The 14,846-nt window shown below is 46.1% G+C and overlaps 1 protein-coding gene across 5 annotated transcripts in view; it reads left to right on the top strand.

Annotated features, from left to right (window-relative positions):
* Window positions 1-239: 239 nt before the first annotated feature.
* Window positions 240-14,846, top strand: part of NFIA (nuclear factor I A) — a 305,334-nt gene continuing 290,727 nt past the window's right edge. For 2 of the 5 annotated variants that reach the window (XM_066597744.1, XM_066597742.1), the window contains exon 1: window positions 14,165-14,521. In XM_066597744.1, coding sequence (XP_066453841.1) covers window positions 14,495-14,521 — 27 coding nt within the window. In that variant the 5' untranslated portion in view covers window positions 14,165-14,494. Of the gene's footprint in view, window positions 449-14,159; window positions 14,522-14,846 lie in introns of those variants that run through there. The other 3 variants (XM_066597741.1, XM_066597745.1, XM_066597739.1) reach the window with 3 other exon arrangements.

Raw genomic sequence — 14,846 nt, 5'->3', positions numbered from 1 at the left:
GATTCTTTTGCCACCAGCACAAAGTAGGAAATAATAAATAGAGAGAAGTTCCCCTCCTCCCTCATCAATGCCGCAGGAGCCGCAGGCCGAGCTGTCCGGCGCTCCCTCCCTCCCTCCTCCTGGCAGGGCCTACTCCGGGGGCTCAGAACGTGGCCCCGGCCGGAGCGGCCATTCCCCTCCTCCTATTGGTCGAGCGAGGAAACTATGCAAATTGTAGCAATTGCGGAAATAAACAAGGAGCTGGCGGAGAGATTGCAACTTGTGCAAAGTGTCCCACCTCCCCGGCACAGGGACCCCAAGGGGGCAGAAGCACGGACTGACCCCCTGCACGGCCCTCCCCAGCCTGCTGCTGTGCCACCTCTTCAGGGGCAACTTTACCCTTTAGCTTGCCAGTCATGAAGCTGCCCTGCTCCACTTAAAGTGCCCACGTACTGTATGCATGACAATGGTACGTGGCTTCACTAAGTTTCTCTTTTGCATTGCCTTAGTTATTATGTTGTATGTGTGCAGGTGTTGGGGGAGGGGGGCTGGGGTGACTTTGGGGTGGGGGGGGCAGTAGGAAATGTGCATTTTGCAGAAGAATAGCAGCAATGTGTGAGTGCTGCAGCCTCCCTGCACCAGGAGGAGGGTGGGTTTCCTTTCCTTGTAGTGCTCAGAATTGCTGAGCTCTGCACATTTTGCAATTGCTCTATCCCAGCCAGAGAGGAAAAAAAGTAAAAAAATAAATAAGAGAGGGAACTGTACAATGTAGAATGTGAGCCTCCCCTCCCCCTGACACAAAGGAAGTGTCTAGACAGAGCAGGGATGACCAATCCTTCTGCAGGGAGCAATGATGGATGGGGCTGCTAGCCAATGGCTCGCTGGGATCCTGCGGTTGGAGGGTGTTTCGAGGCCATTTCTGGGTCTCCTTTAGAATGGGGGGTGCAGCAGGGGGGTCTTGCGCTCTGCATGGGGCAGAGACTTTGCCTGAAGTTTGGTGTTAATGTGGAAAACTGAGGATGTGGATCTGTGGGTTGTATGCAGCCGCTGTTACATTGTATCTGCTCCTGTTACATTGTATCTGTTCTTTAACCCTTTATCGCCTCAGTGCAAGAAAAAGAATACAGGGTGACATCAAAAAGACGTATCCAGCGCTGTATCTCAATATCGGTGTCCTATATTGAAATTACAGTAGTGTGCTTGAATAGGAAGGCATGGACGCGCTGCACGATGAGATAATGGGGGCCCTGGAACATGGATTTCAATTTTGTGTTGTGGCCCCTGTAGGAGATAGAGAGTAAAATCCAAAGTTGAGGAGTAACATGTGAGAAGTAGAAATCCGCTTTCCGCATCTCTTTAAGTGCTTTGACGGAAGTAAAGAAGTACGCTCAACTAGATTGCGTCTGCTATGATTCATACATGGAGCCGGTCGACAGTGCAGTCCAGGGCAGACATGATCATAACCGGACCGCGGTAGTCAACGGCGAAGCGCCGATTCAGTGCCGATGTAATGCAGATTTCTAGTAAGAGCTCAACCTAATTAGAAGACTATGCAAATTTGAGCGTTAATGTATGGATTGGAATTTGGCGCGGTTGCCTTCTCGGATCTGTTTTCATTCCAGGGACTCTCAACACAGATTGGTAGCTGAATCTCCTGCAGATGACGATGGACGACCACCAGAATGATCTGCCCCTATCTGCCCCCTTCGAGTATGCATCCTTACTTTAGGCAGAGTCCCGCGAGACTTAAGAGAGACGTGGAAAGTGGATTTCTGCTTCTCACATGCTACTCTTGGTTTTACTCTCTGTCTCCTATAGGGGCTGCAACACAAGATTGAAATTCATGTTCCGGACCCCCATCGTGTAGCGTATCCACACCTTCCTAGTCAAGTCTGCTATTGTTATTTCGATATAGGACATCCGTACCGAGATATAGGGCTGGATTCGTCTTTTTGGCTGCACCCTGTATTATGCATCAACATTATAGACCAGAATACAGTCCCATCTAAGTTTTTTCTCACTCAGGGCAAAGATCCAATTTTTTGCCCTAGCCCTGTTTCTAAATACCCTTGTGATTTGTTGGTGCCCCCACTGGCACTCAACAAATAAGGCATATGCTTTGCCAGATCCCTAATTATACCCTATATATACTTTCTGGTACAGATTGGGAGATATCACCAGTGGGGTCTGCGAGCCAAGCCCCCATCAAATGAAGGGGTCACATTTTTTTAGAGCTTTTTGCCATTTTTGTATTCCTGGGTAGTAAAGGCATAATAGACCTCAGTCCCAAATCTCTAACAGGGCCTCCCATCTGTAATACTTCATTCATGGTACTGTACATCTTACATGGGAAAAAGAGACCTTATAGGCCCCCTGAACCTTCAGGGCCTGGGTGTGACTGCATTGTCTGCATCCATTATAGTTACGCCCCCTACTAGGGAGCATTGCCTGGCCAATTAGGTAAAGCGGTTATGCCAACTTGAAAAGTTTTTTGGATCCTAAGAATGGATGTCCAGTTAGTCCCAGAGTGAATGGAGTGGCAGTGAAGTGAATGGAGTGGCAGCGTGCCAGTTTGGCCTCCGCTCCATTCACTTGGGACTAACCGGACACCTGTTCTTGGGATTGGTGGGGTGCCAGTGGCTGGATCCCACTGACTATAAAGTTATAACTTGGTAAACCCCTTTAAAGGAAACCTGTCATATTCTGTGAGTCCCATAAACTACATCATGGGGCTCAAGCGTGATGGAATGGGGAGTCCAGGAAGCTGTTTCATACCCCGTCCAGCACTGTGTCCACATGAAGTTGAGGCATGCCCAAAGCTAGATTCTTCAGCCAGTTGTGTGCGCTCACATCCCCATTCATCTCTATGGGGAGAGTCGGCTGAAGAGTCATGCTGTGTGTGTGTGCCAACTTCGTGGGTACGCAGTACTGGAATGGTGCACCTGGTGGGTATGAAACAGTGCTCCCCAGATTCCCCGTTCCATTACTTTTAGCCCCATGGCTCAGTTCACCAGACTCTAAGGTCATGACAGGTTCTTTTTAAGACTCGTTACACCAATTTAGCGCTTTCCATACGGAGAAACTTCATTCCCCTAGGTCCGAGAATATGTCAACAGCGCTGCCATCGAAATGAATGGGACTGCAATGCACTGGTGTATATATGTATATACTTCGCACTGGATACATAGAGTGATTTCAGTGTATCTCTCCTTTGTATATATACTCATTTCCAATCAATATATTATCATCCCCATATTCTGCCAGTCGCCGTCTGTGGTCACATCTATCATTGTTGTCTTAGCTGGTGCAGTAAGGTGCAGTGCAAATGGGATACTCCTTCCACAGGATCTTGAGGCAAGTGTCAGAGCTCCATACATTAGTGAGTTATAGCTCTATAGAGGGGGGCAGCGAGTCCACCCCCCTTCTCCTGTAATTAGGAGCCGGGCTGTGATCTTCACATTCCTCCACTTACAGCTATAAATCAGCCATTAATCATTGCATGGCCTGAAATCCATAGAAGAGGGCTACATGGCGCTGGAGACTTAAGAACTTTCTAAGAAGTTGTCACCCCTACAACATGGCACCTATGGGACGTTATGAAGTTTCCTTGTAGACCACCCCTTATAGACAAATATTCTACTCTTAAAGGGCCACGTTCATGTAAGCACATTTTTCCATCCTTATCTGGTTGCCTGTCACACTCTGGAGGTCTCTTCTGTGTATTGCAGCCACTTCCTTGCAGTGCAACCCCCTCTCTGATACTTATCAGGCACCATCTCTTTTACATCAATCCCATAATGCATCAGCACATCATTAGCTGAGGCTATACCATTTTCGTCTGCAGGTGGGCAATTGAATTATGATCACCTTCTATATTCAACTAAGTAAGCTACAGCCCATAAGTATGCAGTCAGGAGGATGAGCTGTGACCTCCTCTATTATACTTGTGTGATCATCAGCAGTTACTGTGACAGGGGTGTCTGTGACCCTTTCAATGCATTTTCTGTGGTAGGATTCATGCAACAGCATCACACAGACTAGAAAATGAATCCATAATCCCAAAGTAGATCTGAGCGGGTCAGAATTGAGATCACATGACCATCCGGGAAAAAAGAGACCAAGAGTTTCAGACAAAAAGATATAACTAACCCAGGTAACCCTAGCCCACTTATATATACTGGGGGGATAGCGACATGATGAGTGGCCCTTTAAGTTTTGGATGGAATCAGGTCCATTGCATATTAAGTATTTGCTCATGTTCTAATATGCGACGGGTGATTTCAGGGGAACTGAGGACACCCCATCAGACATTCTTCTCCGGCCTCACACTTGTGTGTATATTAACCACATAGTAAATGCGCTCCTTTAGTGCGTGTGTATATATGTTTCCCATATAGCTGATTGTAAATGCATTCTTGGGCACGATGCCAGGAGAAGCCCGGGAAGGAGTCATTTCCAGCGGGCATTCAAGGCTAAAGCCTCCCTGTAACTCCTGACTGACTCACCTCCATGTTCCCACTTTAACAGCTCAATAAAAGACCATTTTTATTTGTATTCTTTGCTTCCGATTGATTATTTGCTCCTTGTCTTGCCCCATCTCCTTCGGCCCGTCAGAAGACAAGCGCAGCACTAGCTCCTTGAAGGCTCGCCCAGGACTCCGCTCCCAAGTCCTTTCTTTAGTTCTTACTATTGTTTTGCTCGGTCCCACTTTTTCCCCTTGTTTTTAGGTTTTTGTTTGTGTCCTGAGAAGTGTGCGGGGAGCGGAGAGCCGAGCTTGGGCTTGGAGTGTCAGCCTAGAGGGCGCAGGGAGGCCTCTCACAGCCGCACAAAGGGCGCCAAAGCCTCCCTCACATAATATGGAAACCACAAGAGTCTGAGGGGAATAAGAGCTGCTGCTGCGGGGAGAGGGAGAGAGACATTTACTGTACGGAGAGACAAAGCCCAGGCCCCTCCACGTCCCCCTCACCCCTCCTAGCTCCCTGTCTAATATTCTGCTGCTCCTCGCAGCAAGTTTAACCTCAAACTTTAATATGGAGCAAGTTACTCCTTATGTGCAATGTACAGTGCAGCAAGGGGCGGCGGGCAGGAGGGGGTGAACACTGCAGTTATTACCAATGGATTATATATATATCTATAGATATATGCGGTACATATGCACATATAAATTCCTATACATAGAGCAACACAAGTGTTACAGGAATACACACACATCCAGATATACAGATGTACACTCAGGCACACATACATATATGCAAATTCATATGTATATATATATATATATGCAGATGCACACATATGTATAGATATATACATGTGTATTCTTTGTCAAAACAATCTGGCCTCTAGAAGAAGTTGTCGTTTTGCTGCAAAACTCGTCCTGCAGTTCCATCTCAGGCTGATATACAAATGATGAGAGTTGTGGTGATTAGATGAACGGTCTTGCCAGCGGAGACCTTAAAAGTGGTTTCCCCCCTTGGCCTATAAAAGGCTCTCGGAGGCTGCTTGTGTGTAGTGACCTCTTCTTCCGCTTGTAGAGCTTGTTGACCACTAGACGCCTCTACGACGGAGAGAAGAGATTTCACCCCGTTACCAGAGTCTGAGAGGGGCGCAATATTGGGATGGGAGAAGCTGGATGGTCGTAGCAATGAATTGTTCTCCACCGGCCGTTCTGAGCAGACTGTTAGGAGGTGTTGGGACCAGTGGATGTGTGAGGGCACACAAGGTGACCGGGATCAGGATGCCCCCTACAGACCACCAGTAGAGAGGAGCGTCTGACCAGACTGTTACGGGGTGCTGGGACCAGGGGATTTGGGCACACAAGGTAACCAGGCTCAGGATGCCCCCAACAGACCACCAGTAGAGAGGAGTGTCTGATCAGACTGTTAGGAAATGTTGGGACCAGTGGATGTGTGAGGGCACACAAGGTGACCGGGCTCAGGACGCCCCCTACAGACCACCAGTAGAGAGGAGCGTCTGACCAGACTGTTACGGGGTGCTGGGACCAGGGGATTTGGGCACACAAGGTAACCAGGCTCAGGATGCCCCCAACAGACCACCAGTAGAGAGGAGTGTCTGATCAGACTGTTAGGAAATGTTGGGACCAGTGGATGTGTGAGGGCACACAAGGTGACCGGGCTCAGGACCCCCAACAGACCACCAGTAAAGAGGATCATCTGATCGTACGACAAACACGAATAGCCGTAACTGTTTCATTTTCCACTTTTCAGAGACAGGGGGCACCATTGTTACACCCCTGTGTCTGTCGGAACTATTTCCAGGCACTTGACTGAAGGACATTTGGTCACATGAGGTCCATTATGTGTACGGCCTTAACACCCATAGTTGCCTTCGTTTGCAGTGATCTTGTGAACAATAAAACCGGATGCTACTGAGTGGAACCAGGTTGTCTTCAGCAACGAATCGATGCTTAGTCCAGGCACTGACGACAACCATGTTCATGTCTGGAGGTGAGCGCCTCAATCCTGCCTTTGCTATGGATTGGCACACTTCCCCCTGCTGGTGTGATGGTCTGGGGGACCATCACATATGACAGTCGGTCACACCTAGTAGTGACAGTCACAGCTCAGCGATATGTTCAGGACATCCTGCAGCCACATGTGTTCCTCTCATGGCGTCTTCCAGCAGGATAATGCTCGGCCGCACACACAAGGGGGTCACAGAAGCCCCCACAACATTGTCACACTTCCCTGGCTGCCCGGTCACCAGATTTATCACCAATAGAACATGTATGGGATCCTCTGGGACGCCAACTGCAACAGCGTATGAGTTTGCACAATCTAGAGGCTGCATTACAGCAAATGTGGAGCGATATGCCGCAGGAAACCATAAGGAACTTGTAGGCCTCCACGCCAGCCCGTGTCACATCTTGTATCCAAGCTAGAGGGGGTACAACAGGGTACTAGAGCCTCCATGCCCATCTGTATCACATCTTGTATCCAAGCTAGAGGCAGTACAACAGGGTACTAGAGCCTCCATACCCCCTGTATCACATCTTGTATCCAAGTTAGAGGGGGTACAACAGGGTACTAGAGCCTCCATGCCCCCTGTATCACATGTTGTATCCAAGCTAGAGGCGGTACAACAGAGTACTAGAGACTGCTTGCCTGCCTGTATCACATCTTGTATCCAAGCTAGAGGCGGACAAACAGGGTAATAGAGACTCGATGCCCCCTTGTATCACATCTTGTATCCAAGCTAGAGGTGGTACAACGGTACTAGAGCCTCCATGCCCCCCATATCACATCTTGAATCCAAGCTAGAGGTGGTACAACAGGGTACTAGAGCCTCCATGCCTGCACGTATCACATCTTGTATCCAAGCTAGAGGCGGTACAACAGGGTACTAGAGTCTCCATGCCCTCCGTATCACATCTTGTATCCAAGCTAGAGGCAGTACAACAGGGTCCTAGAGCCTCCATGCTCGCCTGTATCACATCTTGTATCCAAGCTAGAGGCAGTACAACAGGGTCCTAGAGCCTCCATGCTCGCCTGTATCACATCTTGTATCCAAGCTAGAGGCAGTACAACAGGGTCCTAGAGCCTCCATGCTCGCCTGTATCACATCTTGTATCCAAGCTAGAGGCGGTACAACACGGTACTAGAGCCTCCCGACAAGGGGATCAGTTTCCACACAATAACTGATGCTTTTGCTCTGATATTGTAATCACTTTCATCAACATTACAATCACAGAGAAAGATTAATTCCACTCTGACAACTTCTAGGGGAGGGATGGGTTCCGACAATGAGTGGATATGTAGTATAAATATATATATATATATGTACACAAATACAAACAAACATTTCTACAGGCATTACATACAAATACATAACGTAAACATTAAAGGGGTTGTCCAAATTATGTAAACAGCATCTTAAAGGGTCCCACATGGTGTAAATTAACAAAACTGCTGATACTCACCTCTCTCCGCTACCCGCCTGTCCCTTTTCTGCGATTCCATTTTCCCTGCTGACATCACCCTTACAGGCCACAGTCAGCCTGAGCCGTCTCCAAACAAGCTGTTGCAGCCAATGACAATGCTCGGTAATTATCATCAGGCGCTGTCATTGGCTGCAGCAGACGGTTTATGGGACGTCACAGGCTGACTGCAGCTTGTAAAGAAACAGCACTGTGGAGACTCAGAGCCGCTGGCAGGATACAAGTGGGGAGCAGGGAGAGGCGAGTATCAGCTGCTTTGTTATTTTACACCGTGGGGGACCCCTTAAGATGTCATTTTCATAACTTGGAAGACTGCCTTAAAGGGGTTGTCCACTTACTTTTTGCAATTTCCATGAGCAGGTGTGTGAAAATAATAAAACCAGCAGTACTTACCTGTCCTTTGCCCCGGCGATCCAGCATTGCAGCCCCGCGGTTCTTCTGGTCTTTGTCGACAGTGCAAGTCAGGTGACCGCTACCTGCCAATCAAAGGCTGCAGCATCACAGTTCCAAATTCCTGGCATCATGGTGCCCAGGATGTGAGCGCTGATGCCAGGAGAACAGTTGGCAGGCAGTGGTCACCTGACTACCTAGGTCAACAAAGAACGGGAGAACCACGGGGCTGCAGCGCAGGATCACCAGGGCCAAGGACAAATAAGTACAGCTGTAGTTGTCATTTTCACACATTTCCACCTGACATTAAAACTGCCAACGGTGAATGGACAATCCCTTTAAGATGACCGCTGCATTGTGATGACTCGACTTACAGCACTGAAGCACATTGCAACTAAGTTATCATAACACAGAAAGTGTCAGGTTAACTTTTGCTACATCCGTAGACCGATAAACATGTATAAAAAGTATCCATCTCTCTGCACAGATGCTTGTGTATAAATATACATCTGTACATATTTATATACTCGGGGACACACACACACTGGGACCTGGGCGGAGGTGTTCAGCACATTGATCTCCTGGCGCTCGCTGCTTCCAAGTGGTTAATAGTTGGGCAGAGCGAGTCCTTGGTGTTTATAAGACTTCATGTATACTTTAGACAGTAATTTGTGTGATAACTTTTCTCTGTGGCTTGGACAAAAGTCAGAAGGAGAGCCAAAATCTAGTATCTAGGAAACATGGAAAGCCTGTGGGGGTGTTAGCCAAAAGCAAAAATAATTCTGTGGCCTTCCAGCACCTCGCCTGGATTTCCTGAAAATACTAATAGTTAAACAGATGGGGTTTAATGAGTAGAGAAGAGAGAGTGGAGGCCAGAAGAAAATCTCCACGAGTTTAAGGAGGGCTGGGATGCACAGAAGTGACCCGACCGGGGGCGCCAATTCTTTATACTGGTGTTTTTTTTAGTTTTGTGCTCTTTGTGGTTTCAACCTTGTGGCAGACCGCTGCATTATAATACAGTTATTACAAAGATCTGGCCTTGGCCTGTAGCATTCACCTTTAGGGTATGTCCACATGGGGCGGAATTTGCTGCGGGGTGTTTGCAGTGGACATTCCGCAGCGCAAAATCTGCATCAGAATCCAACATCATTTGGTCCAGATTGTAGGCCGCCTTCGCACAGGCAGTAAATGCAGAAATTCTGCATCGTTTACAGTACAAGCCATATGGAGGAGATTTCAGAAATCTACTTCACATGGTGCGGAATCTGCATCATTTTTGAAAAACGCTGCAAATTCTAAATCCTCTGCATGTCCATTTATGCTGCAGAATTTAACCCTTTCCAATCCACTGTCTGACCTCTGAAGACATTACGATTTAAGCCTGTACAGCTCTGATGTTGGAAGACATCCGTCAGGGTTCTCTTACTGTATATTGCCAGCCTCTCTGCTGTCGGAGCCTATCCCACGTGTCACCTCATGCAGTACTGGCTTTAGCCAGCACATAGCGCCATTGTATAGCAGCAGAAAAAGAGTAAGCCCCCTAGGAAAAGCGGGATACAAATTGGATTGGAAAGAGTTAACACTTGAAATTTAGGGATTGAAAACAGCCAAATTCGCGCCATTTTGGTGCAGATTTGGCTTCTGCGTATTTCCTGCAGAATTGCTGTGGGTATTCCGTTGCGGAATGCCGTCCTGCTAGGAGGCGCTGTAACAGAGATTTTAGTGCAAGATTCAATCCCTCATTTAAAGAGATGGAATCCGCACCGCAAATCCGCGGCAGCTGCTGTGCATTTAAATTCTGCAATTTCCACACTGATTTGGGGCGGATTTTCTCTGCAGTGTGAGATTTTGGAAACCTCATTGACGTTGCTACTACTGTAAATGATGCAGATTTCCCATGCGGACAGTCCGGAAATCCGCCCTAGCCTTCACTTGCAGGTATTTTACTGCACACCGCATTGGACCATATGGCACATGTTGGCAGGTTGTGTTGTGATGTTACGATTGCAGTGATGATTCTTCACATCCTCTAATTATCACTTATGGCTTCCTGAAGGCTACAAGATAAAAGTAGGCTTGTTGTATTGGTAGAACCATAAGTGCCAGCATGCTGCTGGATCCCAGGCTGAACACATGATACCAACGCAAATGGCGTAAAATAATTAGCTGTACTCTCTGATGGTCTGTGTAATGTCCTGGGGTCCGTAGGTTTTTATGGACAATAGCGCGGAAGAACAGACTATTTCTGTGGTAGAACCATAAGTGCCAGCACCCTAAACACATTTATACCCCAACTTGCCACATACGGAGACTGTTACCTAATATTTTGCACCTCGAAGTGCGTTCCATGAACGATTGACTCATTTTGTGGTGCAATTTTCATGCGTTTTTGCCTTTTACTCACGAAAGTCATTTAAGCGTCATCCGTTTTTCCACATATTAAAAGTTAACGTAAGTTGGCCTCTTCACTTGCTGTTCTGCGCTTTTTTTTATTTTTATGGTCCTCATTGTTACATGGTTTAAAAACGCATCATGTGAGCGCTCAGTGGCTTGAATGGCCGATTCTCGTCCGAATAAGGGCTTCTTCAAACAGGGGTATTTTTGCGCACGTGAAATATACACATGCAATACATTGATGTCAATGGCTTCATTCTCGTTAATGGGACCGGCTCTATCTTCCTATTTTTTTGTGCAGCAAAAGTCCCCATAGAAGTCTATGGGAGGTATGCAAATGTGCATGCAAAACGCACATGCGCAATATGCTGCGCAATTCTGTGAAGTTAGGGGGGGGATGTTGTGCGCGCATGTAAACAGGCCCTGCGTGCGCATAAAGAACAGTATTATGCGCCAATGCGCGCGCATGATAATCATGCCCACAAAACGCAGCGAATTAAACCCATTGGGTTCGTTTTCATGAGCGTGTTTCTCCTGCGCATTTCCTATGACTGCCAAACAAGAGGACCTGCCCTATCTTTCTGCGTTTTATGCAGCTAAACTTCCATAGAAGTCTATGGCAGGTCCAAGAAAAAGTAATGAGAAGCAGAAGACAGCTAGCCCATACTAAGCTTTAATAGCCATTCACTTCCACGGAAAGGGAGTATCGCGCGCCTGTGAACTAGTCCTGCGCATGCATACATTGCAGTACTATGTGCCGACACGCTTAACAGCCTGATTATTACCCTCTCCAAAACTTGTTCATGCCCAAATACGCTGCGTTACGGTGAGAGGATTGGCGCACGCACTCGTTTCTTGAAGCCCTTAATTAGTTAATTCACATAGGCAATTTTTCTCTCCCAGCGATGCTCTGAGATGGAAAGATCTCGGCTTGTCCTATTTTTGGGAGATTCTGTCCAAAAATCGCCCAGTCTTCCCTGTAGGTGAAAAAAACATTGCATCGCAGATAAACGCGCTTTTCATGTGAATGCGATGCAACTTTTTGTTTTTACTATTGTAATAGCATGTGATTTTCATGTGCCTGATAATCGTGTACCGCCATGCGTTTTCCTTGCAAAACCTAAAGCACATATATAGGAGATTGCAGGTTTATGATTCCAGTACCTGGACCAATAGCACTCGCCCGTGTGAATGCTCCCTAATATAGCGGTAAAAATGCTTAAGCGCTCCTGTGGACGAGCGTATGCGCAAATATACATGCTGCAGCGTAACATATTGGCACTGTAAACGAGGGTGATTTGCGTGCAGGTCTGCGCATTATACTGTACTTTTTTGTTCATATGCGCACAACTCCCCCACTCCTGATTTAAAGGACTATTTAGCCTAATGAGGTCCAGATGTGTTCTGTTCCCCGCAGTTTTGCACTGTATTTTGGGCATCCCCTTGGTTATTACGGATGCAATTACGCACCCCCCAATATACAGTGCGCTGTTTGAAAATGCACGTACACAAAAAATGGGATAGATAGATAGATATGAGACAGATAGATGATAGGTAGATAGATAGATAGATAGATAGATAGATAGATAGATAGATAGATAGATAGATAGATAGATATGAGATAGATAGATAGATAGATAGATAGATAGATGGATAGATAGATAAATAGATAGATGGATAGATAGATAGATAGATAGATAGATAGATAGATAGATAGATAGATAGATAGATAGATAGATATGAGATAGAGAAATAGATATGAGATAGATAGAGAGATATAGGATAGATAGATATGAGATAGATAGATATAGGATAGATAGATATGAGATAGATAGATAGATATGAGATAGATAGATAGATATGAGATAGATAGATATGAGATAGAGAGATAGATAGATAGATAGATAGATAGATAGATAGATAGATAGATAGATATGAGATAGATAGATAGATAGATATGAGATAGATAGATAGATAGATAGATAGATAGATATGAGATAGATAGATAGATAGATAGATATGAGATAGATAGATATGAGATAGATAGATAGATAGATAGATAGATAGATAGATAGATAGATAGATATTAGATAGATAGATATGAGATATATAGTAGATAGATAGATAGATAGATAGATAGATAGATAGATAGATAGATAGATAGATATTAGATAGATAGATAGATAGATAGATAGATAGATAGATAGATAGATAGATAGATAGATATGAGATAGAGAAATAGATATGAGATAGATAGATAGATATAGGATAGATAGATATGAGATAGATAGATATAGGATAGATAGATATGAGATAGATAGATAGATATGAGATAGATAGATAGATATGAGATAGATAGATATGAGATAGAGAGATAGATAGATAGATAGATAGATAGATAGATAGATAGATAGATAGATAGATAGATATGAGATAGATAGATAGATATGAGATAGATAGATAGATAGATAGATATGAGATAGATAGATAGATAGATAGATAGATATGAGATAGATAGATATGAGATAGATAGATAGATAGATAGATAGATAGATAGATAGATAGATAGATAGATAGATAGATATTAGATAGATAGATATGAGATATATAGTAGATAGATAGATAGATAGATAGATAGATAGATAGATAGATAGATATTAGATAGATAGATAGATAGATAGATAGATAGATAGATAGATATTAGATAGATAGATATGAGATATATAGTAGATAGATAGATAGATAGATGATAGATATGAGATAGATAGATAGATAGATAGATAGATAGATAGATAGATAGATAGATAGATAGATAGATATGAGATAATAGATAGATAGATAGATAGATAGATAGATAGATAGATAGATAGATATGAGATAGATAGTTAAGCAGTATCCCTGAAGTCCCCACAGTCCGGGTCACACAGTGCAGGGTGCTGACATGCGGCTGTCACTTGTGCATTCCCCATAAAGCAGTCTGATGGCAACTGGAGCTGCTGTAGAACTACACGTGCCAGCATGTCTCCTACTGCAGAGTCTCCGCATCTATTATGTAGAACGGGGTCCCACCACTAGTAAAGACCAACAGGAACAATAGCGCGCACACAAAGTAGCGTCAGCCTGTTAGTACATAGCGGGCCGCGGGAGGACTTGTCACCGCTGTCACTTGGCTCTGCACGTCCCATCTACTGTGAAGGTTCAGGGGAAGCGGTGCCATTCTGCAAATCTCATTTCATAAGGAGCCCGGAGGGAGGGGACCGGTGCAGGTCCCGGAAAGAGAGAGAGAGTTCTGCATACTTCTACACTTAACCCCTGCACCCCCGGCTCCTCCCCGAGCCCTGGCACCGCGCGGGTTAACCCCTCCCCCACCATGTCTGGGCACTGCCACCCCCACTCTGATATAGACTATTTCATTTATTGATCAGTCCTTTTGCATGATTAGACTGTGCTGTGATCGGAGGAGGGGGGTGACAGTAGTGGGTGGGGGTTGGGTGCCTGAGAGCTGCAGTATCCGGAAAGTTATTCCTGCTTTGCAGCCAGCTCCCAGCCTAGGACTGGACCAGGGCACAGCAGCTCCTGCACCAGCAGCCGGGCACCACCGAATGCCAGGGAGGGCTCCCCGGGGGGCGCAGGGTTGGGGGGTGGAAGTTCAGCTCATGGAGCGGATCAGCTGCAGTTTGCAGAGTTGGAAATGTGAAAGCGACCAGCAAGAAGCCTGATCCTTCTTCCCTCCTGTCCCCGGCCACCGTGTGTTCTCCCTGCACACCCAGCAGCATGTACTCCCCGCTCTGCCTCACCCAGGTAAGTTACTCCCAGCTGGGCACATGGCTCATGGCGCCTTGGCTATTAATACACTTTGATCAGGACTTGGTGGCATTGTGCAAAAAAAAAAAAGAAAAAAGGGGGGGATCTGCCCTGGGCTGTCTGCACGTGTCTGGAAGGGAGAGAGATGCCAAGGTCTGGCTGCCCTGCAGTGCATATGCCAGGGGATGTGGGCTCATTGTTACTTCTGCTGCTACTTTGTGCCTTGACTCTTTCTCTGCACACCTCCAGTGTGTGCAATCACTAATGATCCCCACACACAATGACATTGGCACTGGGGAAGTGTCACTTCAGTGTCACTGGC

The sequence above is a fragment of the Eleutherodactylus coqui genome, chromosome 3 (assembly GCF_035609145.1).
Source record: "Eleutherodactylus coqui strain aEleCoq1 chromosome 3, aEleCoq1.hap1, whole genome shotgun sequence".
Lineage (NCBI taxonomy): Eukaryota > Metazoa > Chordata > Amphibia > Anura > Eleutherodactylidae > Eleutherodactylus > Eleutherodactylus coqui.
Note: the sequence above shows the minus strand (reverse complement) of the source record. Positions and strands in the feature narration are given on the sequence as shown.